The sequence below is a fragment of the Rhipicephalus sanguineus genome, chromosome 6 (assembly GCF_013339695.2).
Source record: "Rhipicephalus sanguineus isolate Rsan-2018 chromosome 6, BIME_Rsan_1.4, whole genome shotgun sequence".
Taxonomy (NCBI): Eukaryota; Metazoa; Arthropoda; class Arachnida; order Ixodida; family Ixodidae; genus Rhipicephalus; species Rhipicephalus sanguineus.
Genome location: NC_051181.1, coordinates 79,041,988 through 79,055,905, shown reverse-complemented (window position 1 = coordinate 79,055,905; position 13,918 = coordinate 79,041,988). Strand labels below are relative to the sequence as shown.

The following is a 13,918-nucleotide window of genomic DNA, read 5'->3' as shown; positions in this document are numbered from 1 at the left end:
TGGCCGACACCTGCCTTCCAACAGAGGAGGTGGGGTGATTGGGACACCTGCGACATGTTTGTGTGAACAGGATTGTGACCAGGCTCGCACTGCCCCTTGTTGAACAAGACGGCACCGCTAACAAGAAAGAGTGAGAGTGGTCGGCTCTTCGGATGTGGCTGCCGAGCAGTGACGTTCGAGCAACGAAAGACGAAGGATCCTCTTTTACCTCCCTAACCCAGTTGTAAATATGTAAAATAAACTCCTCATGTCAATTTAAAAACCTCAACGTCATCGAATTACTGACATTGACCCTTCTTATAACCCATACTAACGAGACATATGAACGCGTTATTCAAGTCATTACTGAAACCAAAAGGGGAAACAGCTAGAACTGTTAAAGGACGCCAAATTTCTGGTTTTACAGCACTTCGTAACTGCGTTACTTTTTTGTTTACTGGAGGAGCAGCGACACGACACCAGGTGGCATCACGCACCCATCTCACGCAGGTTCTGCATGCAAGGCTGGACCTCCTCGAACAGCTGTAGTCGTTCGTCCAGGGGCAGGGCGGGGCAGGCAGCCAGGGCGAGTGCAGCGCGCAGGTAGCGCCCCCACTCGCCCGTCTGAGCGTAGCAGTCGAGCAACCGGCGCTGCCCAATGGCCGCCAACCGGTGCCACCCTTCGTCCGCCTGGCTCCTCACCAGCTCCACGAGGAAGGGCACCGCCTTCTGCGGCTCACCCAATTGGCTGCATGGACGAAAAAAGAAAGAATTATGGGGTTTACATGCCAAAATCACTACATAGACACAACACTAATTAAACTAACAGCTTTCTTGTCTGTTAGTTCTAATTAATGTTGTGTCTACGAAAGAAAAACGAGCCCTTAAAGAAATTCCCCTTCATTCGTAAAATCACTACATGTATTGTGGTTTACCGTACGACACCGATCCATCATGCCATTTGTCACGCCAATTCCTCTATCTCCAGTCACCCTCTCCTCCCCTTCTTTCCTTTTTTTTTTTCGCGCAAGCTCACTATTCTAGTCCTGAACTTTTGAGGTTGGAGAGTGTGACCGAACCGTACATAAACGTGCATAAACGTATAATAAATAATAAATGTTGGGGTTTTACATCCCAAAACCACGGTATCATTATGAGGGACGCTGTAGTGGAGAGCTCCGGAAATTTTGACCATCTGATGTTCCTTAATTAACGTGCACCTAAATCTAAGTACATGGGCCTCTGGCCTTTCACCACCGTAGAAGTGTGGCCGCCGCGGCCGGGATTTGATCCCGCGACCTTCGGTTCAGCAGTCAAGCACCACGCCACTAGACCACGGTGGCGCGTATGGCGTACTAAACGCACTGCTAAGGAAAGAAGTTGCTTCCCTGACGAAGACAAGTTGCCTGATTGAAACATCGACTGCAGCAACATCCCCTGCTCAACAAGTTTTCATCCCTTCAAGCCTCCATGTTCCCGTGAAGTTCTGTCTGCTTTGAATAGCATTATAAGTCGCGTTGCCTGCGGGGGACTCTGATTTAATTTTGACAACTCGGGGGTTTCTCTACATGCACCTAAATCGATGTGTGAGGGCATTTTCAGATTTCTTCCCCACAGAAATGCGGCTGCCACAACGGAGTCAATAGTCACACTCTCGTGCTTACAGAGCAGCAGCACAGCCCTTACACCGAAATGGCAGGTACATGAATTTTCAAGCAACGAGGAAAGACATTCGTTGAAGACAGTATCATTTTGTATGAACACATGCTTAAGATTCGTTTTATAGCGTTAAAACTAGAGCTGCGCGAATAGCAAAATTTTGGGTGCGAAGCGAATTCGAATATTGAAGTGTGAGTGCGAATCGAATCGAATATTTTTCAAATATTTCTCGAATATTTCTAGTATATTTTTCGAATACTTCGAAGCGAAATTGCAGAAAAAAATGTTAGAGAGGATTCCTAAAAATATTCTTATGAGATAGCAACATGAAAGTGTTTCTTTTCGCTAGGTTGATGAGGCGCTGGCAGGGTGGTGTATCATAGTTGTCTTATCAAGAATGAGGCAATGTAGAGGCCGAATTGTATTTATGTGCATGATTTGGTGCAACCAAAGTGTTGCCGACAACACTTTACACGTGATAGGCAAAGATGCCATTTTTTCAGCCTCTCCTCCTCTCTCAACTTCTGTGGAATCCCAACTCATGTGGCGGACAAGGGTGTGCTCCCTTCATGTCCGGAGTTCCAAATCTGCCTCGTAGACGTCGATATACAAGAAGATCTGAAATTTTGGATGCTAAAAAGCTTCGGCTTCCGATTTTTCGGACTTCCTGCCCAAATTTCAGGTCCAAAACAGCATTGAGCCCCTAACTCTGCCACATCTTTCATCTCCATGTTGGAACCAGCGTTTTCTTGAGTTAATACATTTGCGACCGTAGCGCAGCTTGAAAGGCAGCTTTGCCGCAATACGAGGGTGTCATGAGGTGAAGCATATTGAAAATCTAGGGACCACTTCCAATCGGACGTTGACTGTGTGTTGGCTAAGTTCGACCGTAACGAAGCTTGAAAGGCAGCTTTGCCGCAATACCGGGGTGTGATGAGGTGAAGCACATTGAAAAATCTAGGAACCATTTCCAATCGGACGTTGTGTCTTTGCAAAGTTCGACCGTAATGGAGCTTGAAAGGCAGCTTTGCCGCAATACGAGAATGTAATGAGGTGAAGCATATTGAAACTCTGAAGGGGTGACTTTCAATTGGACGTTGACTGTATTTGTTTTTGGGAAGTTCGAATAGTTCGAATAGTAAAATTCCAGTGCGAATTGAATCGAATAGCAAACACTATTCGAAAAATATTGGAAATTTCGAATATTCGCACACCCCTAGTTAAAGCCTAAAAAGTAACAAAGACTAGAGATCACTACAACCACATGATCACTGTGAATTACTCTTGCAGCGCAATGAGCCGGTTGGAGCAATATAGTAAGAATAAAATAAAATACAAATGGAAAAAATGAACAGAGTAAGGCCCATATTCACAAACCAACCATATCTTAACGCTATAAGGCGGACTTTCGTAAGGAAGGGAAAAGTGGAAGGATAAGAAAAGGTCACAGTGCGTTTCATAAACTCGCCTTATTCGGTTTTAAGGTAGCCTTACGGAAGGCGGCCTTGTCATTATAAGGAACGAGCATGGGAGCGAGGCTATGAACTTTTACTGGCTTATTGTTGGTTTATTAGCAAGAAATAAAAGCTGTATGCTCCTCAAAACAGTAAGAAAAATGCAGGAACGCATACCCGTGCAAGTCTCGGTACGAACGCGCCTCGTCTGGCTGCGCCGTTTGCTCCTTTTCTTTATTAACGTTTTTTCCGTTGCCATAGCAACCGGAGGCTCGCGTAGACGCGCCGGCACATGCGGAGTCAGACGCGCCGGTCCACGAAGCGCTGGTTTCTACGAGAGCACCAACAGGCGTGTGGAGTTGCGAGCGGTTTTTGTCCGTCTGCCCGCGTGTGGGGCTGTTTGCGTGGATGATACATACGCTTGTTATTGAGTGCGACAGAAAGGCGAAAATTGAAGTTCACTGAAGATCGAGCGCTACTCGTCAACTTGAAAGCGTCGCATTGGAATAGCGAAAAATTGTGATCGCACGCGGTGTTAGTGAAAGACAACAGGAGAAAATGGGAGCAGCTCAAAGCAGCAAAAGCGACGTGTGACTGTGCACCGAGCAGCGGCTACATGAGTGCAAAAATAGGTAAAAAATATCCCATCCTGCAGAGAAACACGTCGGCTTCCGCGCCGTACCCTGACTGATTTTTTCACACGTTTATTAATGCGGGGCAGTGTGGAAGTCACCATTCACGATTTGAAAAGCACCTGCGCCGCAGAAACAGAGCGCCACCAGCAGCTGAAGGAGCGGTGGGACGGGAAAACCGACGTAGTGAGGGCCGTTTCCAGCGGCAAGCTCGGGGAGATGAAGTGCTCGCTTCGATAAGCGGAATCTGCTCAGCAATACATCGTCGCTGAACTCTTCCATGGAATTTTGACGGTTCCCGAGCACTCGCAGCATAAATTGCACATATGGATGCCGGTAGCGTACATCACCTTTTCTTTAATGACATTGTGAAGCTTGATGAAAGCAAATAGCGCGAGAAAACGTAAGACAAGATGAAGAAGGCTACAGCACAAACAGGCCGCTGTCTGAATGTGCGCCTGCAAGATCACCGTCGATGTTTGAATGGGCAGGCGTCGTCTAATTTGGCCCTGCACTGCCATGAGTGTAGCTGTACTCCTAGCTTGTCTGATGCGAAAGTGCTCGCACGTCATAGGGACCAGACGGCACGTGAGCTCGTTGAGGCTTTTTTCATTTTGAAAGCTGGAGATGACTGTGTGGCAAAGCCTTCCCTTGCGTTAAATAAGGCAGAGATAACGTACCTGGATGCGCACATCTAAGGTTTTTGGTTGTGTTCGTGGTGAACATGTGGTTTGGGCTTCCTATATATTTTCGTCTTTCTAATAAAAGTTCAGTTGTTAGTATGCGCTTGTGCTGTAGCCTTCTTCGTCTTGTCTTACGTCTTTTCGCGCTATTTGCTTTCATCATGAATTACCAACTCGCCCAACAATCAATCCTTCTAAGTTACATTGTGAAGCTTCTTGCGTAGTCAGCCATAGTGCGCCGCATAAGTGGCGCCTTAAGGTACCTGCCGGGCTACCTTATCGAACGCCACCTTTTCACGCCGATAAGGTTAAGGAAAGGCTGGATTGCGGCATAAGGTTTGTTTATGAAACGTGTTAAGGTGCCGAAAAGGTAAGGAGGGCAAAAGATAAGGATAAGGTCGGTTTGTGAATACGGGCCTAAATGATGTGCACAAGTCCCGTAGGTTGATGGTGAAACTTGGCACCCATCTAAATTAGGACCTATCTTTAGGTTATATGTATTGACATTTAGCTACCTTGGTCAAGCTTGTATGCGTGATATAAGTATTTCAGATAGTCCTTCTGAAATGAAATGCCATTTGCAATACTCTGTTGCTTTGATTTCTAAACACAACATTGCTATAGTAAATGTTAGCTTATTGATTTCTCTGCTACTTGTAATGTTTTTGCATACACCAATACATCATAACCTGTTGCATTGGGTGCTTGATATCTTTAGTGAGGAATTTAACAGATCAATCAATGAAATTAAGCGGAAGCTACTATAAGCCGAAAAAAAAGCAACTCTATCTAGATCACAAGCCTGCCTTCTGTAAAACCAATACTGAAACGCTTGTTTTAGCATTTTTTTTAGTGATTACTAACTTCAATCCCATAATAATTACCTTAATGGCAAACTATGAAGTAACAGCCACTATACTTTCCTAGGCTCCCTTATTTGTTGATTTCATACGGTGCTTTATAATAAAATTGGGCCCATAAATCAATTACCCTTCTTTCGAAGTTCAGTCCATATTTAAAGTTCCAAATACATATTAGTACTTGCACACCTCCACCTACAGTCATCTCAACCTGAATGCTAAGGGATAAAAAGCAGAGCTAACACTTGCACAACGCTTCAAAATGCACTTCATTAAGCTTCAACATCACAGCTGCACATAACTGCCTGTGTGCTTATATGTATGTTTGTTTTCAATATCTTTTCACGCACTTATGTGATGCCTTCATACAATCACGCAGACAGCCCTTTCGATGCCACCACGTACAATTTAATTAGTTGAATCAGGGTTTATGGCGCAAAAGCGACTACGGCTACGCAGTGCCAGCCACGGAGACTTGTCATATAGTTTCGATTATTCAGCAGCAGGCAAAGCAACAAAGACAGAGAATTTTCCAATTTGTAATTTTTGTTATTTTGCACGCCGCTTAATAACAGCTCGTAATCTTGCCCGCTTTTCCATTCTTCCACGCAACGCTGGTCGGCCACTCACATGTACAGCTCTGCTAGATCTCTGCCGACTAGCCTAGCCGAACGTAGCCGACCCGTGTGTTTGAACATGATCATGGTGTGCTCCGACAAATCCTGCAAAGAAAGAGCAAAAGAGCAGGTTGGCAAGCCCGCATCGAAACAGCAAGTGGATACTAAGTGCCACACAGAATTATGCTGTAAATAAGACACCACCTAATTATGTAAACTAGAACTATGCACAAGCTATTTAAAATGTAAAAACTTGGAGAATGCAACAGCGTAATCGGACCGTGTTCCTATCACCTTCCCAATCGCTAGCGTGGCTTCGCTTCTTGGTGGAGACCTGAACCATGCTGCAAGGAGAGCCAAAGTGTGGACACCCTCCGGCTCCAATATCCATGCATGCGGCGCGACAAAACACGGCCACACGGCAGGGCGATGTCGTTTAAAAGCGCACCGGTGGGCTCTTTGCGTCATCTCGCGGGTGATAATCAAGAAACTGAAGAACTTCCGAGATGTGCGTAGTAGCACCAATGCTAAATGGTGTATATAAATAGCTCGCCGTTACTATGCTAAAGGATGTATGCATAATGGCTAAGCGGCTAAACGCATAGTGCCATGGAGTGAGGGGTCGCTGGTTCAAATCCCCGATCTACCTCGCATCTACCTCGCATCTACCTTTGCATCTACCTCAAATTTTCACTCATGGATAACGCTTTTTCCCTCACAACCAAAGACGCCGCCCCCGCCAACCCCGACACTGACATCGGAATTTCTGCGAAACGAGCTCTTTAATGCTATCGTGTTAAAATTATAATTTTATAGTGAACAGCTTCCTAACATCCGGTCTACAATGTTGTCAGTATTTACATTGCATCAGATATGGAAAAAGGCATTGTGTGACTCTAGGATAACACCAAAACACGTGGAAGTGCAGTGAAGTTTGTGCATTTATGTGTCTGAGGGGCCACTCACCAGGTAGTGTTTGAGAAAGGATTCCTTGGAAGAGAGTGCCTCCCTGAGCTGACTGTGCGGTGACTGGCTGTCCAGCTCTGTGCACAGAAAAGACAGAACCAGACCACAACGAAGTTGAAAATGAGAATCACTACTTGGAACGAAAGTGCAATGAAGGGCATCCATCCTCAAAGTGTTATAATCATTCACAGCTGGGGCTGAATGACAACCAAGTAGTCTTGCAGTCCAACCCACAGACTGTTTCCCATCAACGATGCATGAAATGAGATGGTGAAGGAAACCTGTGAAAGCTTAGGGCTTAAGTTTACTGTGTATTCTAGGCTTGTGCGAATATTCGAGCACTTCGAATATTTGAACGAATAATACAGTATTCGCATTCGCTTCGACACGAAATTAAATTATTGTAAATTTCGAAGTATTCAAAATGAATGAATAGACATATATAAACCGCATGTAACCCCCTGTAAAGGTGGTTTCACTGCAGTGGAAGGGTGCTATACCGTGAATACACCTTTCCACAGGAAATCCGCACTGCCGCGAAGCCCCACTTCAAGGTTAAGTGAACATATTACCCTCACATTGATTCATCCTTTTTTAAGTTTAAAAGCTTGTTATACCGGCCTATATGCTCCAAGTATAGTAAATTTTAAAACGTAACATATTTTACGGGTTATCACTTGCATTTTACTGAAAGCCAAATCCTGCTACTATTCAAAGTTGCCTCCACTTCCTTTGAACCAAAAAGAATGACATTTGCACATGCCTTGTTACAATTTTAAAATAACATTGTGCAGGTTGGTTGGGTCATGACAAATATGCTCAATTTTCTTTATAATATGTGATATATACTGTTCGAATTTGATTAGAAATTATTCAACCAAAAATCACTATTTGTTTCGAATTTGCTTCGAACCTAGAATTTACTATTTGCACAAGCCTAGTGTATTCCATTCTGACCATTGTACGCACAACATTCTACATATGCACACAGTTGCCGAATAGGAACACTGGTGCATGGGTACACAATGATTGTGTCAGCACTGGAAGGCAGGATTCCACCCTGGCTCTGCTGCAGTGCTGATTTAGCTGAGCAGGACGATGCATCAATTTACGTTTATAGCACTTTCAGCAAAGCACACTGCATGCCTGTAGAATCTCTAGAGACCTTGTAAAACCTATGTCAATAGTTGCAGCGTGAATGTGTGAGTGTCCATATTGAATGCTATCACAACAAAACAAAACCAAACCAATGATACATTCGACTGGTCGTTTTCGAGTGCTCCAGAGCGCTCTGGTGACGAGAGTCACATTAGGCTGGTTGAAATAGAGCGTTCTGAACACGTTCGGCTGGTTCTTTCAGAGCACCAGGCTCCAACACAGAGCGCTCTGAGGCGCTCTCACTTTTATCTCGGAGCGCAACCGAGATCTGATCACGTCACTCCCACACCTCGTCTGTTTGCAACAGATGATGTGTTGACGTGTATCCTCTTCCGGCTTCCGATTGCTCTGGCGAGCGGCTGCACGTTCGGCTCAGACACGCGTTCTCTGGCTCGGATCACCAGCGAGCTCCGCGTTGTTGCAATCTGAGTCAGAGTGCAGTGACGCCCAGCCGAATGTTCCATAAGATTAACATGCTATCACACGTAATCGGCCCCTCATGAAGTGTTCTGCCGAATGAAACGTGCTTAGAAAGTTGTTTAACCTACAACTAACAGGAAAAGGAACTGACAAAAAGACATGAGTCATGACACAGTGTGGTACCAGACACTCACCGGCAGCTGACGACTGCATGCCCGAAAGCAGTGCTATCACCATGAGCAGGTGCTCGGAAGTAGACTCCTTGCCAGGCATCAGGCCACACAGGTCACCCAGCTGTTTCAACTGCGGATGACAAAGAGAGCACATGAGAGAAACAGTTAGTCAACTGTACTTAAAGCTCAACAGAAGGTACCTCTGCGGCAACCGTCACAAGCAGACGCAGTGGTCTCTGTCGCCTGGTCAAAGAAGCTCACACACGTGGATGCCTGCTCTGTGAGTTGGTTCAAAACTCCTATCTCCTCTCTCTCTCTCTCCCATTCTTTTATTCCCGAACTCTACCATACAAGATGCAGAAGATAGCACTACCAGCCATCTGCAACTTAGCCAAGACACAACAATGACATGCCGTGCAAGGAGACAAGAATTGGGAAAGCATGCTATTTGATCTTATGACTAAGCCAAACACTGGTGTGGGTAGACATTTTCAGTGTTGAGCTGCAAGTTCACCTATAAAGGAGCCCATATCAGTATTCCTTACATATTAACTTCGGTGAATAGTTTTTCATTGAGAGTGCATTACAGTAGAACCCCGCTGTTACGTTCCTCACTGCTGCGTTTTCCCGGCTGTTACGTCGTTTCCCGCCGGTCCCAGCATAGCTCCCATTGGATACAATGTATTGGGAACCACGCTGTTACGTCGTAACTGTCGGACCGTTCCCGTATGATACATCGCGAAATGCGCTCGGAGCCGACCGAGTGACTACCAGAGAGAGCGGTCATTGGTGCATTTTCACGCAGCTTGGCCTGGTTTGACCGTAACGTTAGCCGCATGAGAGGTGCAAGCAACAGGATCTTTCGATTGATGCAAACAAATGCATCGCCTTCGAGATTCGTACTGCAAAGATGGCGTCTATGACGGAATTGCTCGCGAAAGCAAGGCCTTCGAGATTGGCATTCACTTCTGCCATCGGGTTGGCGTAGACTCACCATCATAGTTATTTGTTGGAGGACAGGAGGAGTTCGAGCTGGTTGGAGCTCGCATGGTCGTGCGCGCGGTTCGCGGTCGGACTCGCCGCACTGGTCGTGATTGCGTGTGCTTAGTTCTTTCATGCCTACAGCTGTTGGTGTTAAAAAAATCGCATACGTTGATTACATTTCTGTGGATGAGGACGTCCCAAGCTCCGCGTTTCTATCCGTCAACTAGATCGTGGCTGAGCGCGCCAATTTTCGTGCTGCTCGTAAGCATTGAAATAAAATTCTGTACCACTAAATATTTTGTCGTTTTTCCTGTTTTTCGGCTGTTGCGTTTCCCGTCTCTTACGTTTATTTTCTACGGTCCCTTCAAAAACGTATCAGCGCGGTTCTACTGTAATTTCGATGCATTAGAACAACTCTCCAGTAGTACCATCTCCTTACCCAAAATTGTATCCATGAGACTAATCTTGGGAATAAGCCTAACAATGGCATAGATTGACATCTTCAGAGCAAAGTTGCATATTCATCCATGAATGCCCATATTGCTACATGCTTTGCAACTAATGGTGTAAAAAGAGCAATTTCTTTTAACAGACTGAATACGAACCACAAGTAATGCCTTCCTAAAACTCCCCTGAAGAAGCGTGTAAAACCTGAAACCGTAGACGTTCAAAAGAGACGGAGGCTTGCAGAGAGATGTGCATGAAAAATGAACACAACTGGTCAGTGAGGCATGTCTCAGTCACGCTATATATAGCTAACATTTCTACAAGAGGACTTGTCTTCATCATTCTTGCCCTGGCAACAAAAGACGAGGTCCTTTGTCAAAACACTGGCTTAGGTCTGAGAACTGCCTAGCTCGATTACTGTTCACTGCAGAAACAACAGAGTTATCAATACGGTGTCACAGAGCGCAGTGCCCACCTTTTCTCTGGCATAGGACCAGAGCCCCACAGTGTGCAGGGAGTATGCCGCACCATTCACCATGGTGGACTGCTGCTGCGGCTGTTGCTGCGGCTGTTGCTGCTGCAATGGCTGCTGCTGCTTCTCCCCCCGTCGTGATGGTGGCGGTGTAGCGTTGGCAGTAGGTGCCACTTCTTCTGCTGGGCCATCCCCCTCGCACGCAGACAGCACCTCCAGGCAGCTGGTGAACACCCAGCAAGCCACTGCCCCTGGCGGTGTAGTCACCTAGCAGCAGCGACAGTGCATAAGATCTTCGTTATTTCAATGGCTGAACACTTTTTTCTTTCTTCTTTTTTGCAAAAAAAAAATTTTCCACACTTGCCGTCGTGGCCACTAGCAGGGCTGGCTAACAATCCCACGTTCACATGCACAGAAATGCTCGATAAAGTGTATAGGAGGACGATCACCGCTGTAGCTCAATTTGTAAAGCATTGGACGCATTACCCGAATTTCGTAGGTTCTGTCTCTACCGGCAGCAAGTTGTCTTTTCATCGACTTTACCTTCTTGACATTTATATCATAATTACTGCACCGCATTTATTAGACTACAAATAACGTCCCTTTTATACTTTGTTATATTGTTACGCTGAAGCAGCAACGGAGACAGAGGAAGAGAACGAGGTGCGTCGATCTTTGAAGCAACTCAGTATCGGCGCAGCAACCCTTCGCTCCTTTCATCTGTTTATTCAAGGCTTAACTGTATAGTAACAACAAACAGAGGCACATACTTTTAAGATATAATGAGCTCAAGGTACTGAACTTGGCGAAACTTTCTCAAGGAACTTCACAAGCAGCACTATTTTGGAAAAATATCTAGTCTCGCTGCATTATCACTCACTCCGTCTGAGACATGAGAAAACACGACTTATTTTCAGGAGCTAGGGCGAGCGGCAAGGGGACAGCGCCCCAACAGGTGTGGCTGTCAGACCGATAGCATTGATGTTCTCGGCAGTGACACCAGTGGTCAGCCACAGAATACATCACGTCTCAAAAAATTCCAACGTGTTCGCATTTTGAGCCAATTAGAAAGGTTGTGGCAGTCCCGTAAGCCAATGCGAGCTCACAACATGACAAAATTCATGTCCACAATAGCGCGCGCCTCCATGGCATTGAAACTGCCACAAGTACTGCCAACAAGCCCGATTGTAGTCAAAATGACTAAATATTCACAAAGTTCAGCTAAAACGATGTCCAACTAGCCCAACATTCCGCTTTAAGTTCAGCTACCTTCTTTTGCTAGGTTACTGACACTATCACATATATAAAAGTACCAGGGGCATAGCCAGAAATTTTTTTTTGGGGGGGGGGGGTTCAACCATAGTTCATGTATGTTTGTGCGTGCGTTTGTATGTGTGCGTGTATATATACGCAAGCAAAACTGAAAAGTTTCGGGGGGGGGGTTGAACCCCCCCAACCCCCCCCTTGGCTACGCCCCTGAAAAGTACCTGTGCTCATGGTGACGTCTTTGTGTGCAAACGTGAACACAAGTTGCAAACGTGTACAGAGCAGTTTTCTGGGCACTCCATGCCATCACTCCACACCCATGCTTTTTCTAAAACAGGTATGTGACCATTGCCATTGTAGCATGTCTTGCAAAAGGAACCCTCACCTCCAGGATGGCTAGTTCGTGGACGGTGTTGTGCAGGAACGAGAGTGTGCGGGATGCCATCTCGGACGTTCGATTCTGGAAATAAGAATGCACCATATTGAAAATTAACCTTATTCCAAATTTGGCTTTCCTTCTCCAGAAACAGAAGCAACGGACGATGCAGTCATTTCAGAGTTATCTAATCTCTGATCTTTACATTCACTTTTTACGTGCCAGGGCTTGCGACCTCTATTCATAATTCAACAGCTAAAAAATTTTTAATTAAGTAACTTTCCTCGTGTCATTAGCACTACAGAAAAACAAGAGAAGCCCATATCAGTCATTTGGTGTCGTGGTCCAGCCAAGTTCTGTTGCAGCATTTACAAGTATAAATGCCCCACAACTGCTGCCCCAATTGGAAGCTGTCATTATTTGCAACAACACTGAAGTGCACGTCGTAAGCACATACGCCACAAGACAGCAACGCCGGAGCTAGTTCTGAACAGTATACAGTCAACTGCCGATTTTTCGGACACCCTAGGGACCGCGAAATCGTCCGAAAAATCGGGCAGTCCGAAAAAACAAATTCATGCTTTTTTATTCCGCTTAAGCGGTCAAATCGCCACAGCCACGTCCGAAATAGCTTTAATGCCTCCCAGTACAATTATCAGGCATTTTAGTGCGCGCCCAGGCTCTCGCAAATACATTCGGTACCTGCCGCGAACCCCGCTTAACTACGTACGTGCCAACCGCCACTTTTACATCTCGTGATGAGCGCCGCTGATAACAGCAAAGCGCGGAATAGATTACGGCTATCTCGCATGAAGCGTTTCTAAACGATGACGCGGAACACAAAGACTGTGGCGGAAGAGCGGACGACTCGTCCGGCATTCCCCGATGCGTGTGCGCATATGCGCACACGCATCGCGGAATCGCCGCTGATACGCAGCATTGGCTGCCGTATCAAGCCGATCGTTTCTAGTTGTGTGCAGTACATCGCCAACTAAACTGACGCCGTCACTTTACTGTTGCTGTATCGTACGCACGCATTTATCACGAAACGTGATGCGCACTTAGTTCTTGACCGCACACGGGCGCGGCAATGGCGAGCTGGTTTCGTCCGCGAAGGCAACGCGTCTATGCGGCGCACTTAGCGGTCTCGCACAAAGAGGCAGCAGGAATGGCGGCGCGGCGCATTTGGGCTCTCGCCTATTAAATGCGTGCAGTACGCATGCAACTGCGCTAGGCCACGTGCACTACCGAGCAGTTAACTGAAGATGCTTGTCGTAAGGGTTGTCAGCGATTAAGTCATACCGCAGCGTTTGCCAGCTGCCGCCATCACGCCTCCGTGCATTTCCGCTGCTTATCCGTAACATCGCCGCACGGCGCCGCGATAGCGGCCCTTTGAATTTCTGGTCTGCTTCACAACATAACGCTTCGGCATTGCGGCAAAGCTGACTTTCGGACTCTGCTACTGTCGCACACAGATCGACTCGCGTACGCGCTGGTTCAAACCTAAGAGATGATTGACGCGGCAGAGGTGAGGGCTCCAATTAATGCCTTTCGGACCCACAATTCGGGCAGAAAGTCCGAAAAATCGGACACCGAAGAGTTTCAGCGTCCGAAATTTCGGACGTTCTTATAGATTGACGTCTATGGGGCTGGTGACGGTGCCGCGATAGTGTCCGAATTTTCGAGCATGTCCGGAAAATCGGGCGTCCGAAAAATCGGCAGTTGACTGTATACATATATGAAGGACACATGCTGAATTTCTCTATGCGGCA

General features: G+C 46.4%; 1 protein-coding gene across 1 annotated transcript in view; it reads right to left on the bottom strand.

The window, feature by feature from the left end:
- Window positions 1-13,918, bottom strand: part of LOC119395930 (trafficking protein particle complex subunit 10) — a 91,013-nt gene that overhangs the window by 43,480 nt on the left and 33,615 nt on the right. The window contains exons 8-13 of the mRNA XM_037662962.2: window positions 12,156-12,230; window positions 10,508-10,771; window positions 8,623-8,731; window positions 6,851-6,927; window positions 5,898-5,989; window positions 477-727 (exon numbers count right to left, since the gene is read on the bottom strand). Coding sequence (XP_037518890.1) covers window positions 477-727; window positions 5,898-5,989; window positions 6,851-6,927; window positions 8,623-8,731; window positions 10,508-10,771; window positions 12,156-12,230 — 868 coding nt within the window. The remainder of the gene's footprint in view (window positions 1-476; window positions 728-5,897; window positions 5,990-6,850; window positions 6,928-8,622; window positions 8,732-10,507; window positions 10,772-12,155; window positions 12,231-13,918) is intronic.